This window comes from Staurois parvus, unplaced genomic scaffold, assembly GCF_062004578.1.
Source record: "Staurois parvus isolate SC_StPar_1 unplaced genomic scaffold, SC_StPar_1.0 ptg000421l, whole genome shotgun sequence".
In the NCBI taxonomy this organism is placed as follows: domain Eukaryota; kingdom Metazoa; phylum Chordata; class Amphibia; order Anura; family Ranidae; genus Staurois; species Staurois parvus.
In genome coordinates, this window is record NW_028318217.1 from 942,544 (window position 1) to 965,246 (window position 22,703).

Sequence of the window (22,703 nt, forward strand, 5' to 3'; positions counted from 1 at the left end):
ACAGAGGGCGGTCAGGAACGGGGGGAGACATCGGCCTTTTCAGCAGCCAAGCGAACAAGTACTGGCGAGGAGAGTGGCTCGGTAGCCGGTCTAGAGACAGGTCTGTCTCCTGACCCAGACGCAGCCGAGGGGGCTAGTAGTGAGGCGGAGACCCTACTTGATGATGAGGAGGTTGATCGCACTTGGCAGCCTCGTCGTCATCAGGCAATTTCTTCCGCATCATCAGGAGAAGAGGGTGGCAGCTTGGCAGCGAGCAAAACAGTCGGTGGGTTGCCCAGGAGACAGCAGCAGGGTCGCATCAGTGTCAGTGGAGCCAAACGTCCACGGAGTAGAGCACCAGCTCCACTGCAGCCTACCACCACGGCCAGTAGTGGTGCCGGTGCGCACGGAGGAAGTAGCAGTCAGCCAGTGAAGAGTAGCGGGGGCAAAGTTTCCTACTCGGTGGTGTGGCAATTTTTCCTCAAGCCGCCCGAGGAAGTAAATGTAGCCGTATGTCGACTATGTGGCCAGAAATGCAAGCGTGGCCAGGGGGCCCATGTTGGGACTACAGCGTTGCGTCAGCATATGCAGCGTCACCATTCGGTGGCCTGGGAAAACCGTGATAAACATACGGCGGTTCTGCCTGCCCCAGCCCCCGCTCCATCACCCGCTCCGTTACTTGCTCCGTCACCCGACGTCGTCAATCGCCCTCTATCAGCCAGTCAAGGCTCCAACACCTCTGCTGAGGGGAGTTGTCGCTCATTGGCATCTTCCGCTCGTTCAGATGCTCCTTCTCCTGCTACTCCTCTTCTCGGATTCCGTCAACAGTCTTTCTTGGAATCCGTATCCAAGAGACAACAGTTTGCGAGCACGCACCCGACGGTGCAAAAGCTGAACGTCCTCCTGTCCAAGTTGCTGGTGCTGCAGTCCCTCCCTTTCCAACTGGTGGACTCAGCACCTTTCCGAGAAATGATGGCTTGTGCCGCGCCGCGGTGGAGAGTGCCAAGCCGTCATTTCTTTGCCCAAAAGGCAGTGCCAGCCCTGCATTCACATGTAGAAGAGATGGTGGGCCAGTCTTTGAGCATGTCGGTCTCTGCCAAAGTGCACGGCAGCGCCGACGTGTGGAGCTGTAACTACGGTCAGGGACAGTACATGTCATTTACGGCCCACTGGGTGAACGTGGTGCCGGCACAGCCGCACCAGCAACTTGGACAGGTCACGACGCTTTTGCCTCCACGTTTGCACGTCCTTGGTCCAGCAAGCATGTCCGCCTCTACCACCTCTTTTTCCGCCGTGTCCTCAGCCGCCACCCCCGTGCCAAGTCCCATTACCCGACCGGCATATCACATGTGCAGGGCGCAACGGTGTCACGCTGTGCTGCACCTGGTATGCCTTGGCGAACGTAGTCACACAGGGGAGGAACTGCTGAGTGTAATGAACAGAGAAATCGACAGATGGCTGTCTCCGCGCAAACTAAAAATCGGAACCATGTTGACTGACAACGGAAAGAACATGGTGTCTGCTCTGCGTCAAGGAAGGTTGTGCCATGCGCCATGCATGGCTCACGTGTTCAATCTGGTTGTCAAGCGGTTCCTAAAATCCACCATCCCACTGCAAGACATCCTTAAAATGTCACGTAAACTGTGCATGCATTTCAGCCATTCCTACACCGCAAAGAACACCCTCATTGAGCTGCAGCGGCAGAACGGAATTCCACAGCATCGCCTGATCTGCGACGTTGCAACAAGGTGGAATTCAACCCTACACATGTTAGACCGCCTTTACGAGCAGCGAAAGGCCATCACCGATTTCCTGATGTTACAAGCGGATAAAGGTACTCCCCTGTGTAACTTCGATGTCAGCCATTGGCAGCTCATGCGTGACACCTGCCGCTTGCTCAGGCCCTTTGAGGAGGCCACGCTATTCGTGAGTCGGCAGGACTATGGGATGAACGACGTCATTCCTCTGTTGCACGTCCTGGAACAAATGCTGTTAACAATGGCTGGTCAGGGTGCGGTAGACGTGGCGCACAGATCTCAACGCCACATGACCCCTGTGGGGGCAGGACAGGAAGAAGAGGAGGAGGTAGAGGAGGACATTTGTGCTCAGGAATTATTGAGTGAAATGGGTGGTTTTTCCACTCAGCGGACAGGAGTGGAGGAGCAGGAGCATCTGGTAGAGGAGGAGGAGGAGGAGACAGAGGACCCAGACGCACCGTGGCAGTATGCTGTGGAGATGGAGGCAGGGAGTCCCTCGCATTCCTTGGCACAAATGGCCCATAGCATGCTCGGTTGCTTGCGTAGCGACAGCCGAATAATAACCATCAGACAGAGGGATGACTTTTGGCTGTCCACCTTGTTGGACCCTCGCTACCGGTCCAAAATGGTGGCCTTTTTCACACCTGCTGAGAGGGAGGCCAAAATTACGTACTATAAAAACCACCTATGTAGTCAGTTGGTCTCTGCCTTTGTGCGCCATCGTCCATCCTCAGACACTGTGGGCCCTGTGCGCTCGCGTTCCGCTGGCATGGCAGCAGGGGAGGGGTGGGGTGGTAGGAGCAGTGGCAGCTCCACCAGCAGCGGCTGCCTCAGTCTGCAGTCGATGATGAGTAGCTTTCTTCACCAGCGCAGTGAGGAAACTACTAACCAGCCGCAGCAGCAGCAGCAGCATCAGGTGGACCTGGAGCAGGAGCTCAAACAACAGGCTTGGGCCTACTTGGACAGCACCCTGCCAACCGAGGTAGACAATCCCCTTGACTACTGGGCAACGAAACTTGACCTTTGGCCCCAACTAGCTGAATTTGCCCTTGAAAGGCTGTCATGCCCGGCCAGTAGCGTGGCATCGGAGCGCGTGTTTAGTGCGGCAGGAGGTATTGTAACTCCGCGGAGGACACGACTGTCCACCCAAAGTGTGGAGAGACTCACGTTTGTGAAAATGAATCAGGCGTGGATTAGTCTGGATTTCAAACCACCAGTTCCTGACACAACTGACTAAATCCGCCATGAATCATGCCTCAAACATGTGCCACTTTCAGGTCTCCTCACACTGCTGGTGTGTTGAATTTTTTGACATAGGGTGCTGGCAGATTACGGGCCTCCTATAGCTGCTGCCAGGCCCCTAATCTGCCATAGGCCCCTATATACCACCTCCTCCTGCTGCTGCCAGGTCCAGAGTCTCTCATGGGTCCCTGTACGGCCTCCCATTGCTGCTGTCTCCATCGCCACACTCTGCTGCCATGTGCCACTTTCAGGTCTCTTCACACTGCTGGTGTGTTAAATTTTTTGACATAGGGTGCAGGCAGATTACGGGCCTCACATAGCTGCTGCCAGGCCCCTAATCTGCCATGGGCCCCTATATACCGCCTCCTCATGCTGCTGCCAAGTCTAGAGTCTGTCATGGGTCCCTGTACGGCCTCCCATTGCTGCTGTCTCCATCGCCACACTCTGCTGCCATGTGCCACTTTCAGGTCTCTTCACACTGCTGGTGTGTTAAATTTTTTGACATAGGGTGCAGGCAGATTACGGGCCTCACATAGCTGCTGCCAGGCCCCTAATCTGCCATGGGCCCCTATATACCGCCTCCTCATGCTGCTGCCAAGTCTAGAGTCTGTCATGGGTCCCTGTACGGCCTCCCATTGCTGCTGTCTCCATCGCCACACTCTGCTGCCATGTGCCACTTTCAGGTCTCTTCACACTGCTGGTGTGTTAAATTTTTTGACATAGGGTGCAGGCAGATTACGGGCCTCACATAGCTGCTGCCAGGCCCCTAATCTGCCATGGGCCCCTATATACCACCTCCTCCTGCTGCTGCCAGGTCCAGAGTCTCTCATGGGTCCCTGTACGGCCTCCCATTGCTGCTGTCTCCATCGCCACACTCTGCTGCCATGTGCCACTTTCAGGTCTCTTCACACTGCTGGTGTGTTAAATTTTTTGACATAGGGTGCTGCAAGATAACGGGCCTCACATAGCTGCTGCCAGGCCCCTAATCAGCCATGGGCCCCTATACCGCCTCCTCCTGCTGCTGCCAGGTCCAGAGTCTCTCATGCCATGTGCCACTTTCAGGTCTCTTCACACTGCTGGTGTGTTAAATTTTTTGACATAGGGTGCAGGCAGATTACGGGCCTCACATAGCTGCTGCCAGGCCCCTAATCTGCCATAGGCCCCTATATACCGCCTCCTCATGCTGCTGCCAGGTCCAGAGTCTCTCATGGGTCCCTGTACGGCCTCCCATTGCTGCTGTCTCCATCGCCACACTCTGCTGCCATGTGCCACTTTCAGGTCTCTTCACACTGCTGGTGTGTTAAATTTTTTGACATAGGGTGCTGCAAGATAACGGGCCTCACATAGCTGCTGCCAGGCCCCTAATCAGCCATGGGCCCCTATACCGCCTCCTCCTGCTGCTGCCAGGTCCAGAGTCTCTCATGCCATGTGCCACTTTCAGGTCTCTTCACACTGCTGGTGTGTTAAATTTTTTGACATAGGGTGCAGGCAGATTACGGGCCTCACATAGCTGCTGCCAGGCCCCTAATCTGCCATAGGCCCCTATATACCGCCTCCTCATGCTGCTGCCAGGTCCAGAGTCTCTCATGGGTCCCTGTACGGCCTCCCATTGCTGCTTTCTCCATCGCCACACTCTGCTGCCATGTGCCACTTTCAGGTCTCTTCACACTGCTGGTGTGTTAAATTTTTTGACATAGGGTGCAGGCAGATTACGGGCCTCACATAGCTGCTGCCAGGCCCCTAATCTGCCATGGGCCCCTATATACCGCCTCCTCATGCTGCTGCCAAGTCCAGAGTCTGTCATGGTCCCTGTACGGCCTCCCATTGCTGCTGTCTCCATCGCCACACTCTGCTGCCATGTGCCACTTTCAGGTCTCTTCACACTGCTGGTGTGTTAAATTTTTTGACATAGGGTGCAGGCAGATTACGGGCCTCACATAGCTGCTGCCAGGCCCCTAATCTGCCATGGGCCCCTATATACCGCCTCCTCATGCTGCTGCCAAGTCCAGAGTCTGTCATGGTCCCTGTACGGCCTCCCATTGCTGCTGTCTCCATCGCCACACTCTGCTGCCATGTGCCACTTTCAGGTCTCTTCACACTGCTGGTGTGTTTAATTTTTTGACATAGGGTGCAGGCAGATTACGGGCCTCACATAGCTGCTGCCAGGCCCCTAATCTGCCATGGGCCCCTATATACCGCCTCCTCATGCTGCTGCCAAGTCCAGAGTCTGTCATGGTCCCTGTACGGCCTCCCATTGCTGCTGTCTCCATCGCCACACTCTGCTGCCATGTGCCACTTTCAGGTCTCTTCACACTGCTGGTGTGTTAAATTTTTTGACATAGGGTGCAGGCAGATTACGGGCCTCACATAGCTGCTGCCAGGCCCCTAATCTGCCATGGGCCCCTATATACCGCCTCCTCATGCTGCTGCCAAGTCCAGAGTCTGTCATGGTCCCTGTACGGCCTCCCATTGCTGCTGTCTCCATCGCCACACTCTGCTGCCATGTGCCACTTTCAGGTCTCTTCACACTGCTGGTGTGTTAAATTTTTTGACATAGGGTGCAGGCAGATTACGGGCCTCACATAGCTGCTGCCAGGCCCCTAATCTGCCATGGGCCCCTATATACCGCCTCCTCATGCTGCTGCCAAGTCCAGAGTCTGTCATGGTCCCTGTACGGCCTCCCATTGCTGCTGTCTCCATCGCCACACTCTGCCATGTGCCACTTTCAGGTCTCTTCACACTGCTGGTGTGTTAAATTTTTTGACATAGGGTGCAGGCAGATTACGGGCCTCACATAGCTGCTGCCAGGCCCCTAATCTGCCATGGGCCCCTATATACCGCCTCCTCATGCTGCTGCCAAGTCCAGAGTCTGTCATGGTCCCTGTACGGCCTCCCATTGCTGCTGTCTCCATCGCCACACTCTGCTGCCATGTGCCACTTTCAGGTCTCTTCACACTGCTGGTGTGTTTAATTTTTTGACATAGGGTGCAGGCAGATTACGGGCCTCACATAGCTGCTGCCAGGCCCCTAATCTGCCATGGGCCCCTATATACCGCCTCCTCATGCTGCTGCCAAGTCCAGAGTCTGTCATGGTCCCTGTACGGCCTCCCATTGCTGCTGTCTCCATCGCCACACTCTGCTGCCATGTGCCACTTTCAGGTCTCTTCACACTGCTGGTGTGTTAAATTTTTTGACATAGGGTGCAGGCAGATTACGGGCCTCACATAGCTGCTGCCAGGCCCCTAATCTGCCATGGGCCCCTATATACCGCCTCCTCATGCTGCTGCCAAGTCCAGAGTCTGTCATGGTCCCTGTACGGCCTCCCATTGCTGCTGTCTCCATCGCCACACTCTGCTGCCATGTGCCACTTTCAGGTCTCTTCACACTGCTGGTGTGTTAAATTTTTTGACATAGGGTGCAGGCAGATTACGGGCCTCACATAGCTGCTGCCAGGCCCCTAATCTGCCATGGGCCCCTATATACCACCTCCTCCTGCTGCTGCCAGGTCCAGAGTCTCTCATGGGTCCCTGTACGGCCTCCCATTGCTGCTGTCTCCATCGCCACACTCTGCTGCCATGTGCCACTTTCAGGTCTCTTCACACTGCTGGTGTGTTAAATTTTTTGACATAGGGTGCTGCAAGATAACGGGCCTCACATAGCTGCTGCCAGGCCCCTAATCAGCCATGGGCCCCTATACCGCCTCCTCCTGCTGCTGCCAGGTCCAGAGTCTCTCATGCCATGTGCCACTTTCAGGTCTCTTCACACTGCTGGTGTGTTTAATTTTTTGACATAGGGTGCAGGCAGATTACGGGCCTCACATAGCTGCTGCCAGGCCCCTAATCTGCCATGGGCCCCTATATACCGCCTCCTCATGCTGCTGCCAAGTCCAGAGTCTGTCATGGTCCCTGTACGGCCTCCCATTGCTGCTGTCTCCATCGCCACACTCTGCTGCCATGTGCCACTTTCAGGTCTCTTCACACTGCTGGTGTGTTAAATTTTTTGACATAGGGTGCAGGCAGATTACGGGCCTCACATAGCTGCTGCCAGGCCCCTAATCTGCCATGGGCCCCTATATACCGCCTCCTCATGCTGCTGCCAAGTCCAGAGTCTGTCATGGTCCCTGTACGGCCTCCCATTGCTGCTGTCTCCATCGCCACACTCTGCTGCCATGTGCCACTTTCAGGTCTCTTCACACTGCTGGTGTGTTTAATTTTTTGACATAGGGTGCAGGCAGATTACGGGCCTCACATAGCTGCTGCCAGGCCCCTAATCTGCCATGGGCCCCTATATACCGCCTCCTCATGCTGCTGCCAAGTCCAGAGTCTGTCATGGTCCCTGTACGGCCTCCCATTGCTGCTGTCTCCATCGCCACACTCTGCTGCCATGTGCCACTTTCAGGTCTCTTCACACTGCTGGTGTGTTAAATTTTTTGACATAGGGTGCAGGCAGATTACGGGCCTCACATAGCTGCTGCCAGGCCCCTAATCTGCCATGGGCCCCTATATACCGCCTCCTCATGCTGCTGCCAAGTCCAGAGTCTGTCATGGTCCCTGTACGGCCTCCCATTGCTGCTGTCTCCATCGCCACACTCTGCTGCCATGTGCCACTTTCAGGTCTCTTCACACTGCTGGTGTGTTAAATTTTTTGACATAGGGTGCAGGCAGATTACGGGCCTCACATAGCTGCTGCCAGGCCCCTAATCTGCCATGGGCCCCTATATACCGCCTCCTCATGCTGCTGCCAAGTCCAGAGTCTGTCATGGTCCCTGTACGGCCTCCCATTGCTGCTGTCTCCATCGCCACACTCTGCTGCCATGTGCCACTTTCAGGTCTCTTCACACTGCTGGTGTGTTTAATTTTTTGACATAGGGTGCAGGCAGATTACGGGCCTCACATAGCTGCTGCCAGGCCCCTAATCTGCCATGGGCCCCTATATACCGCCTCCTCATGCTGCTGCCAAGTCCAGAGTCTGTCATGGTCCCTGTACGGCCTCCCATTGCTGCTGTCTCCATCGCCACACTCTGCTGCCATGTGCCACTTTCAGGTCTCTTCACACTGCTGGTGTGTTAAATTTTTTGACATAGGGTGCAGGCAGATTACGGGCCTCACATAGCTGCTGCCAGGCCCCTAATCTGCCATAGGCCCCTATATACCGCCTCCTCATGCTGCTGCCAAGTCCAGAGTCTGTCATGGTCCCTGTACGGCCTCCCATTGCTGCTGTCTCCATCGCCACACTCTGCTGCCATGTGCCACTTTCAGGTCTCTTCACACTGCTGGTGTGTTAAATTTTTTGACATAGGGTGCAGGCAGATTACGGGCCTCACATAGCTGCTGCCAGGCCCCTAATCTGCCATGGGCCCCTATATACCGCCTCCTCATGCTGCTGCCAAGTCCAGAGTCTGTCATGGTCCCTGTACGGCCTCCCATTGCTGCTGTCTCCATCGCCACACTCTGCTGCCATGTGCCACTTTCAGGTCTCTTCACACTGCTGGTGTGTTAAATTTTTTGACATAGGGTGCAGGCAGATTACGGGCCTCACATAGCTGCTGCCAGGCCCCTAATCTGCCATGGGCCCCTATATACCGCCTCCTCATGCTGCTGCCAAGTCCAGAGTCTGTCATGGTCCCTGTACGGCCTCCCATTGCTGCTGTCTCCATCGCCACACTCTGCTGCCATGTGCCACTTTCAGGTCTCTTCACACTGCTGGTGTGTTTAATTTTTTGACATAGGGTGCAGGCAGATTACGGGCCTCACATAGCTGCTGCCAGGCCCCTAATCTGCCATGGGCCCCTATATACCGCCTCCTCATGCTGCTGCCAAGTCCAGAGTCTGTCATGGTCCCTGTACGGCCTCCCATTGCTGCTGTCTCCATCGCCACACTCTGCTGCCATGTGCCACTTTCAGGTCTCTTCACACTGCTGGTGTGTTTAATTTTTTGACATAGGGTGCAGGCAGATTACGGGCCTCACATAGCTGCTGCCAGGCCCCTAATCTGCCATGGGCCCCTATATACCGCCTCCTCATGCTGCTGCCAAGTCCAGAGTCTGTCATGGTCCCTGTACGGCCTCCCATTGCTGCTGTCTCCATCGCCACACTCTGCTGCCATGTGCCACTTTCAGGTCTCTTCACACTGCTGGTGTGTTAAATTTTTTGACATAGGGTGCAGGCAGATTACGGGCCTCACATAGCTGCTGCCAGGCCCCTAATCTGCCATGGGCCCCTATATACCGCCTCCTCATGCTGCTGCCAAGTCCAGAGTCTGTCATGGTCCCTGTACGGCCTCCCATTGCTGCTGTCTCCATCGCCACACTCTGCTGCCATGTGCCACTTTCAGGTCTCTTCACACTGCTGGTGTGTTAAATTTTTTGACATAGGGTGCAGGCAGATTACGGGCCTCACATAGCTGCTGCCAGGCCCCTAATCTGCCATGGGCCCCTATATACCGCCTCCTCATGCTGCTGCCAAGTCCAGAGTCTGTCATGGTCCCTGTACGGCCTCCCATTGCTGCTGTCTCCATCGCCACACTCTGCTGCCATGTGCCACTTTCAGGTCTCTTCACACTGCTGGTGTGTTAAATTTTTTGACATAGGGTGCAGGCAGATTACGGGCCTCACATAGCTGCTGCCAGGCCCCTAATCTGCCATAGGCCCCTATATACCGCCTCCTCATGCTGCTGCCAAGTCCAGAGTCTGTCATGGTCCCTGTACGGCCTCCCATTGCTGCTGTCTCCATCGCCACACTCTGCTGCCATGTGCCACTTTCAGGTCTCTTCACACTGCTGGTGTGTTAAATTTTTTGACATAGGGTGCAGGCAGATTACGGGCCTCACATAGCTGCTGCCAGGCCCCTAATCTGCCATGGGCCCCTATATACCACCTCCTCCTGCTGCTGCCAGGTCCAGAGTCTCTCATGGGTCCCTGTACGGCCTCCCATTGCTGCTGTCTCCATCGCCACACTCTGCTGCCATGTGCCACTTTCAGGTCTCTTCACACTGCTGGTGTGTTAAATTTTTTGACATAGGGTGCTGCAAGATAACGGGCCTCACATAGCTGCTGCCAGGCCCCTAATCAGCCATGGGCCCCTATACCGCCTCCTCCTGCTGCTGCCAGGTCCAGAGTCTCTCATGCCATGTGCCACTTTCAGGTCTCTTCACACTGCTGGTGTGTTTAATTTTTTGACATAGGGTGCAGGCAGATTACGGGCCTCACATAGCTGCTGCCAGGCCCCTAATCTGCCATGGGCCCCTATATACCGCCTCCTCATGCTGCTGCCAAGTCCAGAGTCTGTCATGGTCCCTGTACGGCCTCCCATTGCTGCTGTCTCCATCGCCACACTCTGCTGCCATGTGCCACTTTCAGGTCTCTTCACACTGCTGGTGTGTTAAATTTTTTGACATAGGGTGCAGGCAGATTACGGGCCTCACATAGCTGCTGCCAGGCCCCTAATCTGCCATGGGCCCCTATATACCGCCTCCTCATGCTGCTGCCAAGTCCAGAGTCTGTCATGGTCCCTGTACGGCCTCCCATTGCTGCTGTCTCCATCGCCACACTCTGCTGCCATGTGCCACTTTCAGGTCTCTTCACACTGCTGGTGTGTTTAATTTTTTGACATAGGGTGCAGGCAGATTACGGGCCTCACATAGCTGCTGCCAGGCCCCTAATCTGCCATGGGCCCCTATATACCGCCTCCTCATGCTGCTGCCAAGTCCAGAGTCTGTCATGGTCCCTGTACGGCCTCCCATTGCTGCTGTCTCCATCGCCACACTCTGCTGCCATGTGCCACTTTCAGGTCTCTTCACACTGCTGGTGTGTTTAATTTTTTGACATAGGGTGCAGGCAGATTACGGGCCTCACATAGCTGCTGCCAGGCCCCTAATCTGCCATGGGCCCCTATATACCGCCTCCTCATGCTGCTGCCAAGTCCAGAGTCTGTCATGGTCCCTGTACGGCCTCCCATTGCTGCTGTCTCCATCGCCACACTCTGCTGCCATGTGCCACTTTCAGGTCTCTTCACACTGCTGGTGTGTTAAATTTTTTGACATAGGGTGCAGGCAGATTACGGGCCTCACATAGCTGCTGCCAGGCCCCTAATCTGCCATAGGCCCCTATATACCGCCTCCTCATGCTGCTGCCAAGTCCAGAGTCTGTCATGGTCCCTGTACGGCCTCCCATTGCTGCTGTCTCCATCGCCACACTCTGCTGCCATGTGCCACTTTCAGGTCTCTTCACACTGCTGGTGTGTTAAATTTTTTGACATAGGGTGCAGGCAGATTACGGGCCTCACATAGCTGCTGCCAGGCCCCTAATCTGCCATGGGCCCCTATATACCGCCTCCTCATGCTGCTGCCAAGTCCAGAGTCTGTCATGGTCCCTGTACGGCCTCCCATTGCTGCTGTCTCCATCGCCACACTCTGCTGCCATGTGCCACTTTCAGGTCTCTTCACACTGCTGGTGTGTTAAATTTTTTGACATAGGGTGCAGGCAGATTACGGGCCTCACATAGCTGCTGCCAGGCCCCTAATCTGCCATGGGCCCCTATATACCGCCTCCTCATGCTGCTGCCAAGTCCAGAGTCTGTCATGGTCCCTGTACGGCCTCCCATTGCTGCTGTCTCCATCGCCACACTCTGCTGCCATGTGCCACTTTCAGGTCTCTTCACACTGCTGGTGTGTTTAATTTTTTGACATAGGGTGCTGCAAGATAACGGGCCTCACATAGCTGCTGCCAGGCCCCTAATCAGCCATGGGCCCCTATACCGCCTCCTCCTGCTGCTGCCAGGTCCAGAGTCTCTCATGCCATGTGCCACTTTCAGGTCTCTTCACACTGCTGGTGTGTTTAATTTTTTGACATAGGGTGCAGGCAGATTACGGGCCTCACATAGCTGCTGCCAGGCCCCTAATCTGCCATGGGCCCCTATATACCGCCTCCTCATGCTGCTGCCAGGTCCAGAGTCTCTCATGGGTCCCTGTACGGCCTCCCATTGCTGCTTTCTCCATCGCCACACTCTGCCATGTGCCACTTTCAGGTCTCCTCACACACTGCTGGTGTGTTGAATTTTTTGACATAGGGTGCTGGCAGATTACGGGCCTCCCATAGCTGCTGCCAGGCCCCTAATCTGCCATGGGCCCCTATATACCGCCTCCTCATGCTGCTGCCAAGTCCAGAGTCTGTCATGGGTCCCTGTACGGCCTCCCATTGCTGCTGTCTCCATCGCCACACTCTGCCATGTGCCACTTTCAGGTCTCCTCACACACTGCTGGTGTGTAGAATTTTTTGACATAGGGTGCTGGCAGATTACGGGCCTCCCATAGCTGCTGCCAGGCCCCTAATCTGCCATGGGCCCCTATATACCGCCTCCTCATGCTGCTGCCAAGTCCAGAGTCTGTCATGGGTCCCTGTACGGCCTCCCATTGCTGCTGTCTCCATCGCCACACTCTGCCATGTGCCACTTTCAGGTCTCCTCACACTGCTGGTGTGTTGAATTTTTTGACATAGGGTGCTGGCAGATTACGGGCCTCCTATAGCTGCTGCCAGGCCCCTAATCTGCCATGGGCCCCTATATACCGCCTCCTCATGCTGCTGCCAAGTTCAGAGTCTGTCATGGGTCCCTGTACGGCCTCCCATTGCTGCTGTCTCCATCGCCACACTCTGCCATGTGCCACTTTCAGGTCTCCTCACACTGCTGGTGTGTTGAATTTTTTGACATAGGGTGCTGGCAGATTACGGGCCTCCTATAGCTGCTGCCAGGCCCCTAATCTGCCATAAGCCCCTATATACCGCCTCCTCATGCTGCTGCCAAGTCCAGAGTCTGTCATGGGTCCCTGTACGGCCTCCCATTGCTGCTGTCTCCATCGCCACACTCTGCCATGTGCCACTTTCAGGTCTCCTCACACACTGCTGGTGTGTTGAATTTTTTGACATAGGGTGCTGGCAGATTACGGGCCTCCTATAGCTGCTGCCAGGCCCCTAATCTGCCGTAGGCCCCTATATACCGCCTCCTCATGCTGCTGCCAGGTCCAGAGTCTCTCATGGGTCCCTGTACGGCCTCCCATTGCTGCTGTCTCCATCGCCACACTCTGCCATGTGCCACTTTCAGGTCTCCTCACACTGCTGGTGTGTTCCATTTTTTGTCATAGGGTGCTGGCAGATTATGGGCCTCCCATAACTGCTGCCAGGCCCCTAATCTGCCATGGGCCCCTATACCGACTCCTCATGCTGTGACGTTGCAACAAGGTGGAATTCAACCCTACATATGTTAGACCGCCTTTACGAACAGCAAAAGGCCATCACAGATTTCCTGATGTTAAAAGCAGATAAAGGTACTCCCTGTGTAACTTAGATGTCAGCCATTGGCAGCTCATGCGTGACACCTGCGCTTGCTCAGGCCCTTTGAGGAGGCCACGCTATTCGTGAGTCGGCAGGACTATGGGATGAACGACGTCATTCCTCTGTTGCACGTCCTGGAACAAATGCTGTTAACAATGGCTGGTCAGGGTGCGGTAGACGTGGCGCACAGATCTCAACGCCACATGGCCCCTGTGGGGGCAGGACTGGAAGAAGAGGAGGAGGTAGAGGAGGACATTGGTGCTCAGGAATTATTGAGTGAAATGGGTGGTTTTTCCACTCAGCGGACAGGAGTGGAGGAGCAGGAGCATCTGGTAGAGGAGGAGGAAGAGGAGACAGAGGACCTAGACGCACCGTGGCAGTATGCTGTGGAGATGGAGGCAGGGAGTCCCTCGCATTCCTTGGCACAAATGGCCCATAGCATGCTCGGTTGCTTGCGTAGCGACAGCCGAATAATAACCATCAGACAGAGGGATGACTTTTGGCTGTCCACCTTGTTGGACCCTCGCTACCGTTCAAAAATGGTGGCCTTTTTCACACCTGCTGAGAGGGAGGCCAAAATAACGTACTATAAAAAACACCTATGTAGTCAGCTGGTCTCTGCCTGTCTGCGCCAACGTCCATCCTCAGACACTGTGGGCCCTGTGCGCTCGTGTTCCGCTGCCATGGCAGCAGGGGAGGGGTGGGGTGGTAGGAGCAGTGGCAGCTCCACCAGCAGCGGCTGCCTCAGTCTGCAGTCGATGATGAGTAGCTTTCTTCACCAGCGCAGTGAGGAAACTACTAACCAGCCGCAGCAGCAGCAGCAGCATCAGGTGGACCTGGAGCAGGACCTCAAACAACAGGCTTAGGCCTACTTGGACAGCACCCTGCCAACCGAGGTAGACAATCCCCTTGACTACTGGGCAACGAAACTTGACCTTTGGCCCCAACTAGCTGAATTTGCCCTTGAAAGGCTGTCATGCCCGGCCAGTAGCGTGGCATCGGAGCGCGTGTTTAGTGCGGCAGGAGGTATTGCAACTCCGCGGAGGACACGACTGTCCACCCAAAGTGTGGAGAGACTCACGTTTGTGAAAATGAATCAGGCGTGGATTAGTCTGGATTTCAAACCACCAGTTCCTGACACAACTGACTAAATCCGCCATGAATCATGCCCCAAACATGTGCCACTTTCAGGTCTCCTCACACTGCTGGTGTGTTCCATTTTTTGTCATAGGGTGCTGGCAGATTACGGGCCTCCCATAGCTGCTGCCAGGCCCCTAATCTGCCATGGGCCCCTATACCGCCTCCTCATGCTGCTGCCAAGTCCAGAGTCTCTCATGGGTCCCTGTACGGCCTCCCATTGCTGCTGCCTCCATCGCCACACTCTGCCATGTGCCACTTTCAGGTCTCCTCACACTGCTGGTGTGTTCCATTTTTTGTCATAGGGTGCTGGCAGATTACGGGCCTCCCATAGCTGCTGCCAGGCCCCTAATCTGCCATGGGCCCCTATACCGCCTCCTCATGCTGCTGCCAGGTCCAGAGTCTCTCATGGGTCCCTGTACGGCCTCCCATTGCTGCTGTCTCCATCGCCACACTCTGCCATGTGCCACTTTCAGGTCTCCTCACACTGCTGGTGGGTTCCATTTTTTGTCATAGGGTGCTGGCAGATTACGGGCCTCCCATAGCTGCTGCCAGGCCCGTAATCTGCCATGGGCCCCCGTACCGACTCCTCATGCTGCTGCCAGGCCCGTAATCTGTCATGGGCCACTGTTGTCGCTTGTTGGCATATTCCGCTCGTTCAGATGCTCCTTCTCCTGCTACTCCTCTTCACGGATTCCGTCAGCAGTCTTTCTTGGAATCCGTTTCCAAGAGACAACAGTTTGCGAGCACGCACCCGACGGTGCAGAAGCTGAACGTCCTCCTGTCCAAGTTGCTGCTGCCAGGCTCGTAATCTGTCATGCGCCCCTGTACCGCCTCCTCATGCTGCTGCCAGGTCCAGAGTGTGTCATGGGCCCCCGTACCGACTCCTCATGCTGCTGCCAGGCCCGTAATCTGTCATGGGCCCCTGTACCGCCTCCCCATGCTGCTGCCAGGTCCAGAGTGTGTCATGGGTCCCTGTACGGCCTCCCATTGCTGCTGCCAGGCCCGTAATCTGCCATGGGCCCCTGTACCGACTCCTCATGCTGCTGCCAGGCCCGTAATCTGTCATGGGCCCCTGTACCGCCTCCTCATGCTGCTGCCAGGTCCAGAGTGTGTCATGGGTCCCTGTACGGCCTCCCATTGCTGCTGTCTCTATCGCCACACTCTGCCATGTGCCACTTTCAGGTCTCCTCACACTGCTGGTGGTTTCCATTTTTGTCATAGGGTGCTGTATGGCCTCCCATTGCTGCTGCCTCCACCGCCACACTGTGGCTCCACACTCTGGTTTTGGCCCCGTGACTGCCCAAATGAGTGAAGTGTGCGGTGATTCTAAGATCGACGGCACTCATCTGCATGTCATACTGACTGACAGTATTATTTCTCTTCCCCAGCAGACTCCAAGGGCATTTAAATTAAAGGTACAGTGTTCTGCACTAATATTAAGTCTCTCTGAAGCCTAGAAACACCCTTTTTTAAGTTAAATTCACAGCGAATTTATTCGACTCGAATCGAATATTGTCCACGAATTCGCCGAATCAGTCGAATCGAATTTTTCATTTCTTCGCTCATCTCTAATAGTCAGCATACATTGTTATCGAGAGTTATATAATTGGTAGGGTTGATTATATACATCAGTCCCTACAGTTCAACCTGTGTGGGTGTGTGCGGTCATTCATATCTCTACCAATTCCCATATTCCTGTTTATTCTGTACTCAAAGATGTCTATCTAACTGCTTTTTTAATTATTGACGCTTCCTGCTGGCCCCACCAATTGTGGAAGGGACTTCCACATCCTTACCAATCTAACAGTAAAGAACTCCCCACTGTTTAAAGTTAAATGCTTCTCAACTAACGTCATTGAGTGACCACGTGTCCTACTGAGTGACCTGAAACTGAATGTTTTTTTCCCTGTACTAGAATCACCAGTCTAACCTCAAAGCTAACCCTCGTTGTAATGCGCTGAAAAGAATTAATCTTCTGACAAAAGAATAAATAAGACCCCTCTCCCTCACCTCCCACAAAGAGCAATCTATGATTCCAAACTGTAATATAAGTGGCAGGTGGAATGCCAGACCAAGCCAAGACTGTAAGGAAACCAGAGCTTGTCTACCTAAACTACATTGTTATGAAGAACGAGGAAGCTGAAAAAGGTTTAAATTCATGAACAAAAAATAACGTTCTGAACAGAACAGTGAGAGAGAGATCTGATGAATATCCTCTGCTCTGCCGGGATGGGAACGCTGACTGTACTCATTCTAATAGCCACAGGTAAGTAACTCACCTAAAAAAATCTGCACTGACCCGAAGCCTCATGAGGGGCTGTCAAGCAAAAAAAGCCGAACAAAAACAAAAAGTGGGGCCACAATGTTCTGCCCATCATCATATCTGTTCTTTTCATTGTAGCAAGCAAAGAGTGGAATTATTTCAGATAAAATTATTTTTCTGCAAAATTACTGATTCTGCTCTTGGTGAAATTGTGACGAAATGGGAATTTCACCTATTAGGCTGCTTAGGAAGAAATTGCTAGAAAATAACACAATCTACTTTTTATTTATTTTATTTAGAAGATTTGAGTTTCCTGAGATAATTGTAACTGTGATTTTAGTTAAAATTAATTATTGCAGAATTACCTATTTTGCCCTGTATTTTTTCCAAAGTGGGAACTGTCAATTTTGTCCCCTGAGCTGCTTAGGTAAAACTTGCCGAAATAAAAAAACAATCTACTCTTCCATTTTATTTATTTAGAACCTGACTTTTATTATTTTTTTGGATGGATGGTATTTAAATTAGTTTAGTTTGTTATTGCTTTTTATATTAGTTTTTTTTCTCTTTTTTTGAGTATCGTTTAGTTTTTTTCCTCTTTTTCTGAGTGTATTTTATCGATATTTGTATACTGTCCCTTCTTGTTTTTCAATCTTTTTTTTTTTGGCTCAAGCACAGATGCAGGAAAATTGAGATTGGACCTTTCCTATTAATTTCAATGCTTTTGGCTAGAATAGAAATTTCAGGGTAACAAATCAGTTTAGCTCATCCCTATATGCAGCTTCTTCAGGGGCTACATGGGAAGATGTTAATACAATAGGAGAAAATCTTTAGATTGTTGATTTTTTGTAAAGCATTCAATTATTTTTTCAGAATTTCATGGACAACACCTTAAGGGCTCATGTACACTGCAGCTGATAAACTCACGTTTAGGAGATGTTTTTTTCAGCAGCCCCTGAACTTACCCTAATGTTTTCCTATGTGTCCATGTGCACATCGTTCTTTACAGTCGTTTACAGGCATTTGAGTTTACAGGCTTTTTTTTGTACGCACCAAACTTGTGTTCAGCAGTCAATTTTTATCAGCATTCAAATGCAAAATGCTTGTAAACGCGGCAAATCGCATTTGCGTTTGAAATTTGTTTTTAACTCTTCCAGTTCCTGATGCTCTCCAGAGCCTTTTTTCATCATGAAAAATACATGCAAAGCATTTTCAAGGTACTCAGATGGACAAAACACTGAACACAGGATGTTTCTACCAAGCACATTGTAATGACCATTCACACCTCAGACCTCTCCCACCCTTGGAAACAAAAGATATGTTAATGACCATTGACACCTCAGACCTCTCCCACCCTTAGAAACAAAAGATATGTTAATGACCAATTCACACCTCAGACCTCTCCCACCCTTGGAAACAAAAGATATGTTAATGATCAATTCACACCTCTAATTCCTCATGAAGACTCCCTGCCAGATGACCTTAATGACTCCCTCCACCAGACACCTTTCCCACCCTTGGAAACAAAATAAATGTTAATGACCAATTCACACCTCAGACCTCTCCCACCCTTGGAAACAAAAGATATGTTAATGAGCATTCCCACCTCAAATTCCTCATGAAAACTCCCTGCCAGGTGACCTTAATGACTCCCTCCACCAGACACCTTTCCCACCCTTGGAAACAAAATAAATGTTAATGAGCAACTCACACCTAAGCTAATGTCAACACATACTGCTGTCTCTGATAGTAAATCAGAACCACTTGCAGAATTGAGTGATAATGATTCGTGGGGGAAATTCCTCATCAGACACTGAAAGAGATTCTGCAACTGAGCTCAGCGATGTGCGAACTTGGCGCTCTATTTCACATTTTTGGTTTGATTATATTATTGAATTACATTTATTATTATTATATTATTTTTTTATGATTATTTATTCAAAAGCGGTTTTAGACCGGCTAGAGAACAGCGATAGTAAATCAGAACCACTTGCAGAATTGAGTGATAATGATTCGTGGGGGAAATTCCTCATTAGACACTGAAAACGATTCTGTTACTGAGCTCAGTGATGTGCGAACATTTCAGTGTTTTTGGTTTGATTATATTATTGAATTACATTTATTATTATTATTATTATTATTATTATTATTATATTATTATTTATTATAATTTATGATTTCGTGTTTCAAATTTTATCCTACCCGGGATGTTTACTAGACTCTTGTTCGGACAGATTTCAGTGAGTTATTCCTAAAAATTACAGCCTACAATAAAAAACAACATATTTCCATGCAAAACAAGGTACCACTTTGAGCACAGAAATACTGACATCATCAGACCGCTAGGGAGGTTAATATCCGCAGAATCCGGCCTTATTTTGCCTTCTCCTGCCTTCTCCATCAATGCCAAATCTCACGATTTTCAAAAACATTTCTGGGAAATAAAAACTCTCAGTTTTGCAGTACTAAATAGGAAGAAAAAAATGTAATTTGCCGATATAGCTGTCCATTAATAAAACCTACAAATGTATAGATGGTTCCTAGCAGGTGCTGTAAATCCTTGCTGGCTTTGTCCATACAGTATCTCCAAGGATCGGGTATACATGTAAAGATGAAAACAGAAATGGAGCTCATATAGGCAGGCTGAGATTTCAAGCTTTCTTGGAGTCAGATTTAAATACCGATCTGTCAAATGGTCAACAGCTCCATGATAGCTAACAGCTGATAATGGTGAGCAAACAAAGAGTGATGTGATGGAGCCAGATAACGTTTCTTCAGCTACCTAGAAGCTGGTGACACCTATAAGTGAAAGCTGAGTGCTGTGTAAAGACAACAAAGGGAAGCGAGGGGGGGGGGGGGGGATTTTACTCTCAATACCGGTTGCTATAAAACAACATTTCTGTGATAGCTGTTGACCATTTGACAGTTCAATGTTCACTTCCGGCTTGGTGACAAGCTTGACAGCTCAGAAAGCTGATTCAGTCCTTCTGCCTCATTCTGCAGACTCCCTCAGCCCAGTTCTTTGTTTCTGCCCAACACATTTGGGCTCCATTTTTCTATTCCATTTTAACTCAAATAAAAACTCACGGTACCACTCCTTTCCACCCTGATGAAGGGCCATAGACCCTGAAACATGTTAGTTTAGTGGAGGTACTACATCGCACTACACACAGAGTCAATTCCCACTTCATGTTCCAGCTTGGGACATTTCTGCAGTCTCTATCCTCATGGTCTCCCCAATGTCCACCATGGACTTTCAAATGCGATTGCTGTCTCTCCCACTGCCAGCTTCTTCATGAGAATACAACTGAATCTGTTGATGGAATATGGCATTCCTCAGGGTGAGCTGTTTTTTGGTGGTGCTCATTGATCACATCAATTTGAATTTATCCCTAATATAGTGATCTTTTTTGCACTACCCAATGTGCTCTGTATCTGCTTTCATCAATGTATCTGCCCATATATGTACTCAGGGCTGCTGTTAGAAACCATGGGGCCCCTTACAGCCAACCAGGCAGGCCCCTCCCAAAACCACAGGGACCCATACAGGCAACCTAAACCCCCCCATCCACACAAAAAAAAAAAACAGTTTACTATGCTTCAGTTATGAATGAACACAGCAAGTAATCTGTACTGATCATGCAATGTGTTCATTCAGGAAAGGAAGGGTCTGATAATGTATTGGAACTGATCTCCTGTATGTCTCATCTGCAGCTAAAAGCCAGCGGGGGGGGGGGGGGGAGAAGAAGTCAGCTGCTGCAGAGACAGCCATACAGGGGATTTATTCCAGTAACTGCCCTGCTTACCCTTCCTGTTCACATCTAATTCACCCAGCTGCCTGGGCCCGACTGCTGGCCTGGGCCCTGTACAGGAGGAGTGGTGGTACCCCTTATCCATGGCCCTGTACAGGAGGAGTGGTGGTACCCCTTATCCATGGCCCTGTACAGGAGGAGTGGTGGTACCCCTTATCCATGGCCCTGTACAGGAGGAGTGGTGGTACCCCTTATCCATGGCCCTGTACAGGAGGAATGGTGGTACCCCTTATCCATGGCCCTGTACAGGAGGAGTGGTGGTACCCCTTATCCATGGCCCTGTACAGGAGGAGTGGTGGAACCCCTTATCCATGGCCCTGTACAGGAGGAGTGGTGGAACCCCTTATCCATGGCCCTGTAGCATTACATAATATAGCCTTGAATCACACAGCTGTAGCACAAGGATAAGTACTTTTATGTGACTGCAAATTTCAAAGCTCAATAGACTCTGAAATGAAAATAACAGACACTTTTTTGGAAAATAAGTATCCTTCCTTTTCCTGGTGAGTCAGTTTTGTGAACTGAGCCTCACACATAATGATACATTAGCTTACATTGGTATGATTATTCCCATTAATCAGATCACGTCCATGTAGCTTCAAAACAATGATAGATTCTTTTCCTTTTCTATATATTTTAGTTGAGGTCTATTTAGATGCAATTTTGCATAAAAGGTTGAGGTAAATCAACTTTAATGATTCTAACCTTGAAATCCAACTCCAAGCTTGCTGTCATGGTCAGGGGTCAGAATTGGAGCAATAGCTATAGCAGTGGAGAGGCTCCCACCGACCAGCAGGATTGGTATACAAGCAGATCACCCTGGTGGTTGATGTGGGCTCACGTGCGGTGTGGGATCCAAGCATTAACTGGTATTCACCAGAGCTCCTGATGGTGGAGATGTTTTTTTCTGCTTATTATTACTGGGTTGCAGTCCTCAGGATCACCCCACCAGGAGGTTAGCAAGTCAGGGTACAGTAGCAAACATAGCAGGTATGGATTAAACCGAAGCGTAGTCAGGAAACAAGGCAAAGGTTGGAAACAAGTGACTGTAGATTGGGATCAAGCAGAAGCATAGTTGAAGAGCAAGCCAAAGGTCGGTAACAGGTGCAGGTAAGGATGAAGCAAAAGCGTAGTTAGTCGAGGAACAAGCCAAAGGTCGGTAACAATTGGTTGCAGGTAGGAATCAAGCAGAAGCGTAGTCGAGGAGCAAACCAAAGGTCGGTAACAATTGGTTGCAGGTAGGGATCAAGCAGAAGCGTAGTTAGTCGAGGAACAAGCCAAAGGTCGGTAACAATTGGTTGCAGATAGGAATCAAGCAGAAGCGTAGTCGAGGAGCAAACCAAAGGTCGGTAACAATTGGTTGCAGGTAGGGATCAAGCAGAAGCGTAGTTAGTTGAGGAACAAGCCAAAGGTCGGTAACAATTGGTTGCAGGTAGGGATCAAGCAGAAGCGTAGTCGAGGAACAAGCCAAAGGTCAGTAAGAAATAGTGGAGACAAGGACAGCTGTTGGTACACAAAGCAGCAAGATATCAGCTGGAGAGGACACAATAATCTGGCAAACAGTAGGTGCAAAGATATAACTTAAAGCAGAGTTCCAACTGAAAAAAAAAAGTCAACAGCTAAAAAAACTGTAACTGCTGACTTTTAAAATACAGTCACTTACCTGTCCCTCGGTCCAGGGGTGTCCTCACCATGGCTGGTTTCACTGGCCATCTTCTCTCCCTGGTGCCGGCATCTTCAGTGTGGGTACCTGGCTGTGACAGCTTGTGGCTTCACAGCCGGGTGCCCACTGTGCATGCATGAGAAGCCCCGCACTCTGCGAATGGCCCATCTTCTGGGTTATGTCACGTGTTCCACAAGACTACGGGGAGGGAGGGGGGAGGACAACTTCCGCTTTTGATCACCCAGGTGACCGCAGCGGAAGTGGGAGTGAATACCTGTCAAATTCGGGTACCCGCTCCCCAAAGGTGTCAATCCTCAATGTGGAGTGGGGGACAAAGCATTAAAGCAGAACTTCCCTTATGGGTGGAGCTCCTCTTTCAATCAGGAAGTTCATGGGAGATACAATACACTCTTTTTCCTCTCTGGAGGTGCCCTCCGCCAGTATTTTATATTTTCTTTATTAAACTCTTTTGGAGGGTCTTCAGGCTGACCACATGACATGCAGGGTCCTTTACCTCTTCAAATCT

General features: G+C 51.4%; 1 protein-coding gene across 1 annotated transcript in view; it reads left to right on the forward strand.

Moving 5' to 3' along the window:
* Positions 1–16,555: 16,555 nt before the first annotated feature.
* The window catches only part of LOC149454685 (serine protease 53-like), a 40,288-nt gene continuing 34,140 nt past the window's right edge, over positions 16,556–22,703 (forward strand). Inside the window, exon 1 of the mRNA XM_089687238.1 lies at positions 16,556–16,708. Coding sequence (XP_089543364.1) covers positions 16,648–16,708 — 61 coding nt within the window. The 5' untranslated portion in view covers positions 16,556–16,647. The remainder of the gene's footprint in view (positions 16,709–22,703) is intronic.